This window comes from Budorcas taxicolor, chromosome 17 (assembly GCF_023091745.1).
Source record: "Budorcas taxicolor isolate Tak-1 chromosome 17, Takin1.1, whole genome shotgun sequence".
In the NCBI taxonomy this organism is placed as follows: Eukaryota; Metazoa; Chordata; class Mammalia; order Artiodactyla; family Bovidae; genus Budorcas; species Budorcas taxicolor.
In genome coordinates, this window is record NC_068926.1 from 61,617,272 (window position 1) to 61,633,249 (window position 15,978).

The window sequence follows — 15,978 nt, forward strand, 5'->3', positions numbered from 1 at the left end:
CCCCCTTACCTCACCCTCAGCTGTACATTCTGGAACCTGCATGACCTATGTCACTAGAACACATTTCTGTGCAGCCGAAATGGTGAGACACCCGTGCTCACACACACACCTCCAGCCTCCAGAGACAATCTCCCATCTGCCTCTGAGAAGGTCCCCCCTTCTCCATCTTTAATGGAGACGCCCAGACGCGCCTCTCCCCAGCCAGCCCCCAGCCCACTCTCTCCCCTGTTCTCTTTCCTCCTTTCCCGGCTCTCTCATCTCCTGCGCCGAGGATTCCGGCTCTGCCTGAGTGGGTGGCTCAGCGCATCACAGATGACAAACCCCAAAGGCAGCCCTGCCCCGTCCCCTCCCCCAGCACCCTGCCCTGGGCAGCACGGCCCTCCCAGGATGGAGGGAAGCGCGGGGCCTCACCCGATTCGCTCCTGTTCCATCTCTTCCATCTTCTCAGCGCGAGCGATCACCCTGTTGATGATTTCCTTCTCCTCATCTGTCAGCTCTTCCTGTTTCCTCTGTCTGTCTGGCTGACCGCTGGGGTGGACAGACCATCCTGTCTGGAGCCTGAAAGGTAATTTGGGAAGGCGTGAGGCTGGAGAGAAAGTAGGCCATTGTGGTTAGGCTCTAGCCTCTGGAGTCTGGTAAACCTCAGTTCAAATCCCTTCAGGCAAAAGAATCCCAACCTCTCAGAGCCTCAGTTTGCTTATCTCTACAATGGGGCACATGGGGGCTTTGCAGGTGGCACGGTGGTAAAGAATCCACCTGCCAATGCAGGAGACGCAGGAGATAGGGGTTCAATTCCTGGGTCAGGAATATTCCTCTGGAGGAGGACATAGCAACCCACTCCAGTATTCTTGCCAGGAAAATCCCACAGACAGAGGAGACCAGTGGGCTGCAGTCCACGGGGTCGCAAAGAGTAGGATGTGACTGAGTGACTGAGCATGCACACACACACACACACACACACACACACACACACAGAGTGGGAAACATATACATCCTTCATAGGGTTCTGCTGAGTTTATTTTTCTTAAGTGCTTAGCATGTGGCAGACACTCTTGACTTGACATTTGCAGGAAGTTCATGGAAACCTGGGCTTCCCATGTGGCTGAGACAATAAAGAATCTGCCTGTAATATGGAAGACCTGGCTTCTATCCCTGGGTTGGGAAGATCCCCTGGAGAAGGGAACGGCTACCCACTTCAGTATTCTGGCCTGAAGAATTCCATGGACATAGAAGTCTGGCGGGCTACAGTCCATGGGGTTGTAAAGAGTCAGACACAACTGAGCGACTTTCACTTCTCATGGAAACCTGGAAGATAATGGTGTTCTCAGGAAAAGAGTCCAAACAGTAGATTTCTACAACTGGAATGGAAAAGATTCTGGGAGAGCGGTCTGAGGGCCTGGATCCCAGGTTGACCCCAACACTTACCTGGCACAAATATGTTTAGTGTGGGCCACAGAATTTTTTTTTCAAATTTAAACTAGTTTTATAAAAATCTCTCCATTTCACACAAACATCTAGATTTCCTGCCTCCAAAGCTCCTGTAGCATTTAAGTTCCATCCTGTGGTCTTCTTGACGTTTTTGTTTCGATAAAAAAGCAAATACTGACATGGACTTCCCACGTGGTACTAGTGGTAAAGAACCTGCCTGCCCATGCAGGAAATGTAGGAGATGTGGGTTTGTTTCCTGGGATGGGAAGATCTCCTGGAGGAGGGCATGGCAACCCACTCAATTATTCTTGCCTGGAGAATCCCATGGACAGAGGAGCCTGGCAGGCTACAGTCCATGGGGTGGCAAAGAGTCGGACACGACTGAAGCCACTTAGCAGCAGCAAATACTGACATAGCGCCTCCTGGAGGCCCACATTACTTCATTTAATCCTCACATTTCTACAAGGCAGGGATGGTTATTGTCTATTTTCTGGTGAGGAGACTCAGGTGTGGAGAAATTAGACCATTTGCCCAAGGTCGCACGGCTGGGAAGTGGCAGAGGTGGAATTCAGAACTGGGCAGCCTGCACACTTCACCTCCCCAATATGAGGTGAACTGAATGCCTATCCGTGTAGCCCCAGGGATGGTGCAGAGGATCAGAGCTGGGTAGAGAGCTAATGCTAAGGTCTATGGCAGATTATCATTCTCTCCACTAATAATATCCTCCACCCCCGAGGCACTGAGGGGCATCACCCAAGTGGAATGCAGGGCTCAACACCACAGAAATTCTTGTCCCTGTTGGCGGGGGGGTGGGGGGGGGGTGGGGGGGGTGGGGGGGGCGGAAATCAGTAATTACGAATCCCCTGGAGCCAGCACCCCATTAGCTGCCAGCCCTTATTACTTCCACTGCTCTAATCACGTCAGCAGGCATGAAATTGCCTTTTGACACTTAAAGTTGAAAATTAAAAGCCCCTCCTCCCTCCCAGCCTCATCTCACATCCTCCCACCTTAGATGGTTTGTTCAGAAGAGCAGAGAAGGAAGAGTTTAAAAGCAACTGGAAGGAAGCAGACATCTTGCAAGAAAGGGGAGAGAGCGGCCGGGGGAAACCTGGATGGAAACACACCTTGCTTTGGATCAGGGGCCTCTGGGGATGGACAAATGCTAAACATACTCAATGGAAGAAAGATCAATATGGCAGTCAGTCTACCAGGTGGTTCCCCGGGATATCTGCCTCCTGGTATTCACTCTCCCTGTGTTTTTCACATTGAATCCCAGCTGGTGCTGTGTGACCAGCTAAATACAATGGGTGGGACCGTGGGTGACTTCCAAGGCTAGGTCATGAAAGACATTGCAACTTCTGCCTTGGTCTCTTGGGTCATTCGGTCTAGCGGAAGTCAAAAGCCATGTCATGAGGACACTCAAACATCCCTGTGGAGAGGAACTGAGCCCCTGCCCCCTCTCCCCACCACCCAATAGCCAGCACAAACTTGCCAGTGACCCTCTAGCCCTTGTCAAATCTTCAGATGGCCTCAGCCCCAGCTGACATATGACTGCAGCTCTGCCAGGACCACCTGGTCAAGCCACTCTCAAATATCTACCCACAAAATCTGCAAAAGGTAATAAGCAAGCAGTAACTGCTGTTTAAGCCACTGTGCTTGATGTGATTTGTTCCGTAGCGTTGTTGTTCAGTTGCTAAGTTGTGTCTCTTTGTGACCCCATGAACTTCAGTATGCCAGGCTTCCCTGTCCGTCTCTATCTCCTTGAGTTTGCTCAAACCCATGTCCATTGAGTCGGTGATCCATCCAACCATCTCATCCTCTCTCGTCCCCTTCTCCTCTTGCCCTCAATCTTTCCCAGCATCAGGGTCTTTTCCATTGAGTCGACTCTTCACATCAGGTGGTCAAAGTACTGGAGCTTCAGCTTCAGTATCATTAGATAATTGGAAAAATCAACATAGCTGAGGATATAGACAGGGTGGAACAAAGCCCCATCTACAATGTCTATGTTCATTTTCGATTGTTGCATAACCAGTTATTACAAACGTAGGGGCTTTACACAACACACATTTATTATGTCACAGTTTCCATGTTGGGACTCCAGGCACGGCTTTGGGTCCTCTGCACAGCATCTTACAAGGCTGCAATTAGATGTCAGATGAGTCAGATTCCAGATGGCTCCAGATGGCTCAGATTTCATCTGGAGGCTTTCTAGGGGAAGAACAAGCTTCCAGGTAAATCTAATTCATTTCCCAGCAGCCATGTGACCTAGGACCCCAACTTCTTGTTGGCTGTTGGCAAGAGGTCACCTCCATGTCCTGGAGGCAGGCTGCAATTCCTAACCAAGCGGACTTCAACTTCATCCCATGGGCCACTTCCTTCATCAAGTATGCAAGGTGACTGCAGCTCCAGTCAAGTGCAACAGAGTCTTACATAACATGATGTAATCACAGGGCTGAGGTCCCATCCTGTGTGCAGTATTTCATAGATTAGAAACACAACCCTGGTCCTGCCCATACTCAAGGCGAGGAGGTTCCACTAAGACATGAACACCAGGAGGGGAGGGCCATGGGGGATCACCCGAAAGCCTGTCTTACACAGCCTCCCCATAGGGGTCCTTCCAGCCTCGCTTGAAAGCTCCCTGTGATGAAGACCTCACTCTCTCATAAGGAGTCTATGCCATTCTATTGCAAAGATCTTCCTCAAGGTATGCTAATATCCCTCAGCCTGATGTTTCTTCCCATCAATTGCAAAGCACACACTGGACTCCTGCATGAGGAAGACCACCCATCCTTCCCAAAGAGCTTTAGTTACAACCTCATCCAGCCACCTCCCCAGGTCCCTCTGGTTTTCCATGAAAATGGATGTCTCAACTACCCCTCTTCTTCCTCCTTCATCCCCACTTCTCTTTCTTCATTCTCTTCTGATCCCCCTCCACGTATTAAAAGTGAAGTGAAATTGTTAGTTGCTCAGTTGTGTCTGACTCTTTGTGACCCCATGGACTGTAGCTCATCTGTCCATGGAATTCTCCAAGCAAGAATACTGGAGTAGGTTGCCATTCCCTTCTCCAGGGCATCTTCCTGACCCAGGGATCAAACCTGGGTCTTCTGCATTGCAGGAAGATTCTTTACTGTCTGAACCACCAGGGAAGTCTCCATGTATCTTCTGCCTTTAAAAAGCAGCTCAGGGACCAAGACAGAACATACATGTGATGCCGGGCCATATACCCAGTAGAGACCCTTTCACAGACACATTCCTACAGTTCAGTCTGGTCACAGGTATGGTCAGACCTGAAGCCAATGCCTCTGACCCCACCACACATCTCACTGGGATTAGCACGCACAGGAAATGCATGACTCCAGAAACACAAGCAGGAATAGGGGTCCCCAAGAGGCCCACCTAGGATAATTGCCTCCATCTGCAGATGAGCAAAAGGCCTGCTGGAGCTCCCAGCATCTCTCCAGACCTTACCCACTCCCCGTCCTCTGCTCCAAAACACGCAGTTGACAAACAACTCATCTAGTGTTTGAAAATGTCACCAATTGGTCCCAGTGGGGATTCGCAAGCCTCCTGTGGATTTTCATGTTTTAATTTCAAAAGCAAACAGAGGGAAACAAACTGGTTTTTCAAACCAAAGCCTTTGCTCTGAAGGGAGAGAACGGCCATATCTGGGCCTCCTGTGGGCTAGGGAGCATTGTGAACATGGGGGCCTTGAGAATACTCTAGTGACAAGAAGGTGGCACCCTCACTAAGGATTTGGGCTCCATGTCCTTAAGACCAAAGTCCAGTGTTGGGATCTCATTAAAGACCAAAAGTGAAAGTGCAAGTCGCTCAGTTGTGTCCGACTCTTTGCAACCGCATGGACTGTAGCTTGCCAGGCTCCTCTGTCCATGGAATTCTCCAGGCCAGAATACTGGAGTGGGTAGCCATTCCTTTTTCCAGGGGATTGTCCCGACCCAGGGATCGAATCCAGGACTCCCACACTGCAGGCAGATTCTTTACCATCTGAGCCCGAAGGGAAGCCAAAAGTGGAGACCAAAGTGTTGCCTCCTTGGACAAGTTCCTCAGAGCATTGTATTTAATCCAGTAAATGCCTAGAGGGCCTACTGCACACCGGCTTGAGCCCTCCTTGACCTAGTGGGGTTTAAGATCCAAATCCTGGGTCTGTTGCTTATTAGCAGTGTGCATTGGGGCCCCAGTCTGAATGTCTGTTTCAGATCTGTTAAGTGAGAAGGATTTCATGTCTGTTTCCTGCCAGGACTCTCAGAGGCTACTCCTTTTTAAAAAAAAAAAAAAAATCATATATTTCTTTGGCTATGCCAGGTCTTAGCTGCATCACCCAGGACCCTTGATCCTCTATCTTCACTGCAGCATGTGGGATCTTTAGTTGCCAACTCTGTTGTGGCATGTGAGATCTAGTTCCCCAACCAGGGATCAGACCTGGGCCCCCTGCATTGGGAGTGAGAAGTCTTACCCACTTAGTCCCTCAGAGGCTACCCCTGAACCTCAGTGGCTGCATGCGGAAACATCCCTGGCTTAGTGGCTCAGGCAAGTCAGGGCGAAGAGGCCTGACCCATCTCCACTCTTATTCACATACTTAGGACAAGGCTTCTTGGAGAATTATGAAGGGCACCTGCCTCTTATTCCCCCAAATAGTCTAAGCTGTTGTAGTTCCCTGAAGGGACCTCAAAGGGTTGCAGGTGAGTGGGCCTTGGAGGGACAGAGTGGACAGGGAACCAAGCCCTCCATCCTCACTTCAGCTCAGATGGCAATGCTGGGTTCCCACTAGCAAAGTAAGGATACCAGTTAAAGAGAGTGAACAAAAATAATTTTTAAGAATTTAATATTTAATAAAATCATGAGATCTAGTTTATCACACTGGGGACCTCAATACTTCACCCTTCTAAGGATCCATGCCCTTTGCCATGTGGATTTAAAACTGCTTTCACCTAAAGGGCAGAGTCTATTTCTCAACCCTTGAATCCCGCATGGAATTGTGGCTTGCTTTGGCCAATATAACACAGAGAAGAGATGGGCCATCCTGGGCCTAAGCCTGAAAAAGCCTTGTATGTTTCTATTTACTTTCATCACTGAAACAAAAAGCTCAGGACAGGATGAGAGGCACACAGAGCTGAGTCACTCTAGCCACAGCATCTTAGATCAGCCGACAGTTTGATGCACAAGAGAGCCCAGCCAAGATCAGCAGAGCCATCAGCCAGGCCCAGATTCCAGAAAATAAATCATCATTGTTCTATGCCACTGAGTTTTTTTTTTAAATATAATTATTTATTTTTAATTGGAGGATAATTGCCTTACGACATTGTGTTGGTTTCTGCCGTATATCAACATGAATCAGCCATAGGTCTATGTGTGTCTCCTCTCTCTTAAATCTTCTTCCCACCTCCAACTCCATCCCACCCCTCTAGGTTGTCACAGAGCATCAGATTTGTTACACAGCAAAAGATAACTGATACTCTATCCACTGTGGCAACAACAACAACAACAATAACAAAGGGAAGCTTGCTATACTCGCTACATTTACTTTATAGTTTGGAATTATTTTAACTTACAGTTGCACCATGATACATTTAATGCTTTTAGCCACTAAAGATCTTTATCCAGCTCCACTCATTGTCTTATATATTTAGCTTCTGAATAAAATTGTATTCACAGAAAGAATTTTGCTGCTAATAAAAGTCTAAAGATCAATGCAGTTGACCTGTTCATTTTCCAGATGCCCAACCCTCAAAAGAGGGAAGGGAATTGCCAAGAGAGCTGTGTGGGGAGGACATGGTCAGAGGCTCAAGAAACCAGCATTCTGGGTGTGCTTCATCTGTGACCTGAATGTACCTGCTCAGGTGCATCTAGAGACTGTTGGAAGGAACCCTCCCCAAGAAACCAGCACCAGTGGCCTCTAATACAAAAGGAAACTAGTCTTGACTCCAGGTGGAAGCCCCTCACAGAAACACTGCAAAGCGCAGACTCCCAGCTTCTTCCTGCCTCCTACCTTGATTCTTCGTTTCATGCACACAACAGTCACGTAATAAATACCCACCAGATGTCTCTATTAATATATTATAACTCCCCAAAGGAGTGGGATGATGGAAATGCTGTCAGGGCATGAAGGCTCTGAAGCATTAAACAGCGGTGGTGTGCAGAAAATTAATCCTTTTTCTTTTCTTTCTTCTTATCCCCTGCCTTCCCCCAGGATGCCAACAGAAGCAGGTGTCAGCAGGAAGTCTCTTTACAGCTCAGAGAATGAGATTTTAATGAATCCTGAAGGGGAGGGTGTAGAAAGAGGGACATCCACAACACAGAACATTTTATACAAGTCCTGCTGGTATAAAGGCCCTTTTGGATGAGATTTACCCCTACCAGACTCAAGGGGGTGCCAAAAGGATGCTGTGGTTCCCTAACTCCCTTCAGAAAGCTAAGGGGATCTCGGGATCCTGACAATCTTTTAAACCAGACTGAGTTCCATTCAGCTTTCCTAAAATCCCATGCTCTCCCTCCTGTTTAGACTTTGCGTGTGCTGTTCCCTTACCTGGAACTCCGCTGTCTCTTCTCTGTCTTGTACCTCTTTACGCAATCTCAGCTTACACAAAACTTCTTCCAGGAAACTTCCCCATCATTGTACTCCCACAGGACACTGTGATTCTGCTATTATAGCTCCTTGCACAATAAAGTGTATTTGTTGGTGACTGACTATTTGTTTGTAAACCCTTTTGGGGTTTGGACCTAACAGAAGGAGAAGATATTAAGAAGAGGAGGCAAGGATACACAGAAGAACTATACAAAAAAGACCTTAATAACCCAGATAACCATGATGGTGTGATCACTCACCTAGAGCCAGACATCCTGGAAGGTGAAGTCAAGGGCGCCTTAGGAAGCATCATTATGAACAAAGCTAGTGGAGGTGATGGAATTCCAGCTGAGCTATTTCAAATCCTAAAAGATGATGCTGTGAAAGTGCTGCATTCAATATGCCAGCAAATTTGGAAAATTCAGCAGTGGCCACAGGACTGGAAAAGGTCAGTTTTCATTCCAATCCCAAAGAAAGGCAACGCCAAAGTTTGTCCAAACTATTGCACAATTGCACTCATCTCACACGCTAGCAAAGGAATGCTCAAAATTCTCCAAGTTAGGCTTCAACAGTATGTAAACTGGGAAGTTCCAGATGTTCAAGCTGGATTTAGAAAAGGCAGAGGAACCGGAGATCAGATTGCCAACCTCTGCTAGATCACAGAAAAAGCAAGAGAATTCCAGAAAAACATCTACTTCTGTTTCACTGACTGCACTAAAGTCTTTGACTGTGTGGATCACAACAAACTGTGGACAATTCTTCAAGAGATGGGAATACCAGACCACCTGACCTGCCTCCTGAGAAATCTGTATGTAGATCAAGAAGCAGTTAGAAACGGACATGGAACAATGGACTGGTTCAAAACGGGGAAAGGAGTATGTCAAGGCTGTATATTGTCACCCTGCTTATTTTAACTTATATGAAGAGTACATCATGCAAAATGTCGGGCTGGATGAAGCACAGGCTGGAATCAAAATTGCAGGGAGAAATATCAATAACCTCAGATATGCAGATGACACTACCCTTATCGCAGAAAGCGAGGAGGAACTAAAGAGCCTCTTCATGAAGGCAAAAGAGCAGAGTGAAAAAGCTGACTTTAAACTCAACATTCAAAAACTATGGCAAATAGATGGGGAAACAATGGAAACACTGACAGACCTTATTTTCTTGGGCTCCAAAATCACTGAAAATGGTGACTGTAGCCATGAAACTAAAAGACACTTGCTCCCTGGAAGAAAAGCTACGATAAACCTAAACAACATATTAAAAATCAGAGACATTACTTTGCCGACAAAGGTCCATATAGTCAAAGCTATGGTTTTTCCAGTAGTCATGTATGGATGTGAGAGTTGGACCATAAAGCAAGCTGGGTGCTGAAGAACTGATCCTTTTGAATTGTGGTGTTGGAGAAGACTCTTGACAGTCCCTTGGACTGCAAGGAGATCAAATCAGTCAATCCTAAAGGAAATCAGTCCCAAAAATATCCATTGGAAGGACTGATGCTGAAGCTGAAGCTCCAATACTTTGGCCACATGATGCGAAGAACTGACTCATTTGAAAATACCCTGATGCCGGGAAGGATTGAAGGCAGGAGGAGATGGAGACGACAGAGGATGAGATGGTTGGATGGCATCACTGACTCAATGGACATGGGTTTTGGTGGACTCCGGGAGTTGGTGATGGACAGGGAGGCCTGGCGTGCTGCGGTTCATGGGGTTGCAACGAGTCGGACACGACTGAGCGACTGAACTGAACTGAGCTGAACTGAACCTTTCCCATGCATCTCATTTGACCGCACCACCTCCCAGTGAGGGTGGAAGGGCAGGGTTAATAGCTAGGAGCTTTGTGCATGCTCAGTCGCTAAGTCACATCTGACTCTTTGCAACCCCATGGTCTGTGCCCTCCAGGCTCTGTCCATGGGATTTTCCAGGCAAGAATACTGGAGTGGTAGCCATTTCTTCCTGCAGAGTCTTCTCAGCCCAGGGATTGAGCCTGTGTCTCCTGCTGCATTGGCAGGTGGATTCTTTACCATTGAGCCACCTGGGTTAACATACCCACATTATAAAGGAGATGGCCAGGGTTCAAGGAAGTGACACTGAGTCCCGAGCAGAACTTAGACCTGGGTGTTCTGAGGCCAGGCTCAGTGCTCTGCTTGTGGATCTGTGACAACTCCCCTACCGTGGGGAGAGTAAAATGACCTTCCATAGTCTCCCAATGTGTACACACAACCAAAACCCCATCTGCTTTGCAGCCTAACTGTTCATTTATTGGACCCAGCATCCAATCTGTCATGTATATTTAGGAAATGAATCTAATTTAAAACAAAAGTTATGAGCAAAGATGGGACCTCGGAGTCAAAGGCATTTCATTGGGAAATCAGGCCGACCTCCCATGAGGTGACAGAGACCATGTGTTTAGCATATAACTTCCCACAAGCTCTGTTCTATTCTTCATCATCTTTGATTAATGACAGCAGTCATTTGAGTTAATATTTTCTTTATCTAAGAACAGTGTTCCCAGGCAAAATGCAAAAGAAACAGAAGGTGGTTAATAAACTTGCTGAATCCCACAAGCTGCTAACAAAAATTAAATTGAGGGCTCCCCTAAGGAATGTTTTCCATCCTTTTATCAAGAATTTTTTTCTTGAAATTTCATATTTTTTTCTCAAGGGGTGTGCTTTTTTTTTTTAACAACTTGGATTTTTTTTTATTAGATATATAAAACATGTTAGTTCCTTTTTGAACCTACTCTCCATAGGGGCAAGCCACTTTCATCAGAAAAGAGATAAAATTCAGTCTGTAGAAAAATAAAAGTATCATAAAATACTCACTGTTCTTTATCACTGAAGGTAGGCAAAGAAAAGAGAGAAAGAAAAAAAATGAATAAAGTTAGGGAGAAAAAACATCTTGTAACAGTATCAGCACTGGATGCAACAACCACACAGTTCAGTTTAAATTACAATGACCTACTTCCATTTTTTATCAGTCATTATTATCTTATTTTAGCACATCTAAAACATGGTTGCTGTAGGGTTGTATATTCACAGCTTTGATGACCATGACCCATCAGTTCAGTTTATTAATTAACCTGTCTAATCATTTATGTATTTGAATGACATTTTTTTGGCACTAAAGAGGAATCATTTAATGATAACAAGGCCATCACCATTCTTGTTTTCTGTTGTTTCAAACACTGAGGGTTAAGGAGAACATTGTTATTGTTTAGTAGCTAAGTCGTGTCTGACTCTTTGTGACCCCATGGACTGGAGCCCGCCAGGCTTCTCTGTCCATGGGATTTCCCGGCAAGAATACTGGAGTGGGATGCCATTCCGTTCTCCAGGGGATCTTCCCAACTCAGGGATCGAACCTGCATCTCCTGCATTGGCAGGTGGATTCTTTACCACTGATCCACCAGGGAAGTTCTAAGGAGCACGTTAAGAAAGGGCAAAGAGCCCTGAACAGTGGTTGGATCATCCAAAAGCAGAACTCACAGTGCCCCATTTTGAGGAAGCAAGTCCTTGCATTCTAAAAAGAAGACCGGCCTCTCCATTTACTCGTCGTGCTACCACAGACAGGTCCCATCTTCCCTTTGTGCCTCGGTTTCCACCTCTGGTCTCTGCCACTCTCCGGCTTGCAGACTTGAAGGCCACAGCAAACAATCAACTATCGGAGACAGCATTTCTCCCCATGTATCCCCAACATAGAGGATTGAATCCCTGCTCCACCCGGGCAAGAAAGAAATACATTCTCTCCTTTCAAACACAATCACAATTGTCTTCCAAACACCATCGTTGGATTCAAGGAGACTGAGAGAGGAAGGCATTTGAAAATCACAAAGGCAGTAAGTGTATCTGGCTAGCCAGCAGTTAATTAAGACTAGATCTCTTAATTTACTGGAGACAGGCTTTAGAGAATCATCTGCATTAGCACGTCACCACCGCTGCAGACTAGATAGCAAGTGTGATGGCTGTAATTCACCCATGAACGTTTATTGGGAAATAATGTTAATGTCTGAGGAAAGTGCAGTAGCAGTCAAGCCAGCCAGATGCACTAGGAATGCCAAGATGTTTCACAGAAGCCCAGGAGCACTTGAAGGAAAGAGCATCCAGACTGCTTAAATAATTCTAATTTAATTGTAAGGCAAATTGTTTGGCTTCATATTGACTAAAGTAAACTGTGATGGATGGGGTTTTAATTAACTGACACTTCTGATATAAAATAAATATTTTACCCCATCCACCTTCAGGCAACTGTTTATCTTACAGAGAGACAGTTTTTGGCTGATAAGATATTCTTTGCCAAATGAGTTTGGTATCAAGAGAATGTTCATGTGAAGGGCTTGGAAGCTAGAAGTTTCCTTTCAAAACAGAAACCAACAGAGTTCAATAATGTCTTCAAAACTGTTCAACTCGTAGAACTAGAGGAGATTTTAGGTGGAAATAGTAAACAGACAGGGACTTTTGCTTCAGAGAATACGAGCGGACTAAGTATTCTGAAAGACCCTCATCAATATATAATTAGGACCTTGATAATTAAGGGCAAATCTTATTAACACAGTTCTAGGATTGCTAGAAAGTAAAGGAATTCTCCAAAACCCCTCTACCTTTGAAACAAACAGACAAAATAGAGTTCATCAAAATAAAAAACCTTTCCTCTTCAAAAGACTCTGTTATGAAAAAGAAAATGCGAGTCATAGACTGAGAAAAATATGTGCAAAATGTGTCTCCAACAAACGACTTTTATCTACAGCACATTAAAAAAACATGTTAAAACTTAATAACAAGAAGATAAATGACCTGATTTTTAAGTGGACAAAGTGTTTAAACAGACACTTTAAAGAAGAGGTTATATGAATGTCAAACTTACATAAAAAGATGTTCAATATCATTATTCATTAAGGGGAGTGCAAGTTAAAATCACAAAACAAATACCACTATGCACACACAGAATGGTTAAAATGGAAAAGACAAATCATATCAAGTGTTGGTGAGAAAGGAGACAGACCTCTCACACACTTCTGGTGGAAATTTAAAGTGATACAATTTGGAAAACAGTTTGCAAGTTTTTTTAGAAGTTAAACATTTACCTACTAAGCCACCGAGACATTTTCCTCCTAGGTATTTCCTTAAGAGAAATACAAGTATATGTCTATACAAATTTTACTTGTACTAGCCAAAAAAAGCTAGAAACAACCCCAATGTCCATCAACAGATGAATGGAGAAACAAACTGTAGTACATCCACACAATGAAACGTTACTTTTTTAGCAATAAAAGGAATAAACTATTGATATGAAAAACAATATGAATGGGTCATGATTTAATTATGCCAAGTGAAAGAAGACATCTTCCCTCAAAGAGATGATTCCATTTACGTAATTACTTAGGGATGGGTGGTGACAGGGAGGAGCAAAGGGGAATGAGAATGCACATAAGTGTAAAAATGATCAAATTGTACTTTAGATGTGTACTGTTGGAGGTACATTAGTTATACTTTTAAAAGGCAATTTTTTAAAAAAGAGAACTGAATCCAGAACTGGGAGCTCTGAGCAGGAAACCAATGTAAACACCAACATTGTGGCCCAGAGACTAACTCTGAGCTCCTAACTAGATGAAGAAGCTGAATCTGGGACCCCCCCTAAGGGAGCTCAGATCACATCCTTGGTGAGTAGCACACACTTCCTGGCAGAAGCAAATGCAAATCTCTCTGAAGAAAATATTCTCATGGTAGATCCCCAGAATTCTCACAGGTTGAGCTCACAATAAAACATTACCAAGCAATCATGATAAAGAAGCTGTGGTACATACAGACAATGGAATACTACTTGGCCATAAAAAAAAGAACACATTAGAGTCAGTTCTAACGAGGCGGATGAACCTAGAGCCTACCATACAGAGTGAAGTAAGTCAGAGAGAGAAAAAGAAATATCATATATTAACATATATATATGGAATCTAGAAAGATGGTACTGATGAACCTGTCTGCAGAGCAGCAGTAGAGGCGTAGACATAGAGAAGAGACTAATGGGCAAGGGCGGTAGGGAGGGTAAGATAATGGAGAGAGGAGCACGGATGCATATACACTAGCATAGTAAAATAGAGAGCCAAGGGGAATCTGCTGTATGACCCGGGGAACTCAAACTGGGGCTCCATAACAATCTAGAAGGGTGGGAAAGGGTTGGAGGTGGGAGGGAAGTTCAAGACAGAGGGGACATATGTACACCTATGGCGAATCCATACTGATGTATGGCAGAAATCAAACCAGTATTGTAAAGCAATTATCCTTCCATTAAAAATAAATAAATTTTAAAAATTACCAAGCGTTCAAAAAATAAGACCTTTGAGTGAAAATCTTCAGTGATGATAAACAACAGACGCAGACTGTCAAGGTCTTTAGGCGGTGCTACGCTGGTGAATGTTTAACAGTTGTACTTCTAGAGAAAAACCCCACTGAGGCTGATTTCGAGGAGCTATACGATATCACTAAACGCAAAGCTGGGAGGAAACATGCAGTACCATACTAATAGACAGTGTTTCACTATACACATATCACAGACAAGTAACACAGAGAATAGCAAAATGTCGTAAAATAAGTAAGAAATGATTACTGCTGAGTATTCACCACCCTTCTCTAATATAATTTAATTATAAAACTATACAACTTAATTTTTAGTAACAGTCACATTTAACAACCGACTTGCAAAATTCCTGCAAATTTAACAACAGCTCTAAGGACCAGCATGGTACAGAGCCAATACACCACTAATTCAGGTATAATAATTACTTAATACAGAATGTGAAGTCATTTTTATGTGAATTTCCCGATTTTTAAATGATCAGGCCCAAACTAAAAAATACATTTCTGCATGTCACAGTCAGCTGGTGGCCTGTCAGTTTGCAACCTCTGATCGAGTCCAACTTCCTTATTTAATTGATGATAAACTGAGGCCCAAAGAAGGGAAAGAGACTCACCTAGTAAATTAGTTCAGATTCAGGACCAGAATCAAGTCTGATTCTAACCAATAGGTTAGTACTCTTTCCATTTCACCAGACCACCTCTCGTTTAGGGCATGGAGCTCAGAGTTTCATCTTGTTACTCAAACTTTGCAAAGTAGTAAACTCAGTGCAGGAGTTTCCACAACAGAACTCTGACCAGCTTCTCTTATCCCTCACCCCATGGATGGAAGTTCTCTTTTTATCTCTACTATTCTCCTCCTTCAAGTGTAGATCAGAACCTCATTGCCCCTAAGCAGATGACTTCCAGGAATACCCAGTGACTTACTTTGTTTGCAGGGGTCGGTCACTGGGACACATCCAACGGCTTGAGCTGCTGCTGAACACGGTGTCAGTCATGGCTGAAGCCCAGCACTCCTGGAAAACATCGGTCCAGAAAGGTCATCATGCAAGCAGTCATTCAATCACTCCTTATTTCTCAGGTCCCTTGTCTATGTCTGAGTGGTATGGGGAAGAAACAGAGCTTCATCCAGCTTCTCCGCTTTCCAGATGGGACCTTCAGGACCAAGAGGGGAACTGTCACAGCCCCCTTTTGGCAGAAATGGATCAGAATGAAGAACTCTTTCCCTTTATTCTGTGTTCCTCCCATTCATTTTTGATATAAGAGGAAGGGTGTGTATGTGCATGCTAAGTCGCTTTAGTTGTGTCCAACTCTCTGCCCCCGCCATGGACTGTAGCCTGCCAGGCTCCTCTGTCCGTGGGGATTCTCCAGGCAAGGATACTGGAATATTGCCAAGAATACTGGAGGGTTGCCATGCCCTCCTCCAGGGGATCTTCCCCACCCAGGGATCAAATCTGCATCTCTCTTGCCTCCTGCAGGTGGGCTGTTTAACACTAGAGCCACCTGGGCAGAGCTCTTAACTCCAATCCAGGATATTTCTACTAGAGGATGTCATCTGGCTCATGTACTAGTCAACTTGGCCTTGGGTAGGTAAAAAAAAAAAAGGCAAAACCCATCT

At 44.9% G+C, this 15,978-nt stretch overlaps 1 protein-coding gene across 1 annotated transcript in view; it reads right to left on the reverse strand.

Moving 5' to 3' along the window:
• Positions 1–15,358, reverse strand: part of RPH3A (rabphilin 3A) — a 62,074-nt gene extending 46,716 nt beyond the window's left edge. Inside the window, exons 1-3 of the mRNA XM_052654804.1 lie at positions 15,288–15,358; positions 10,839–10,850; positions 412–558 (exon numbers count right to left, since the gene is read on the reverse strand). Of these exons, the coding sequence (XP_052510764.1) occupies positions 412–558; positions 10,839–10,850; positions 15,288–15,358 (230 nt within the window). The remainder of the gene's footprint in view (positions 1–411; positions 559–10,838; positions 10,851–15,287) is intronic.
• Between the last annotated feature and the right edge of the window lie 620 nt (positions 15,359–15,978).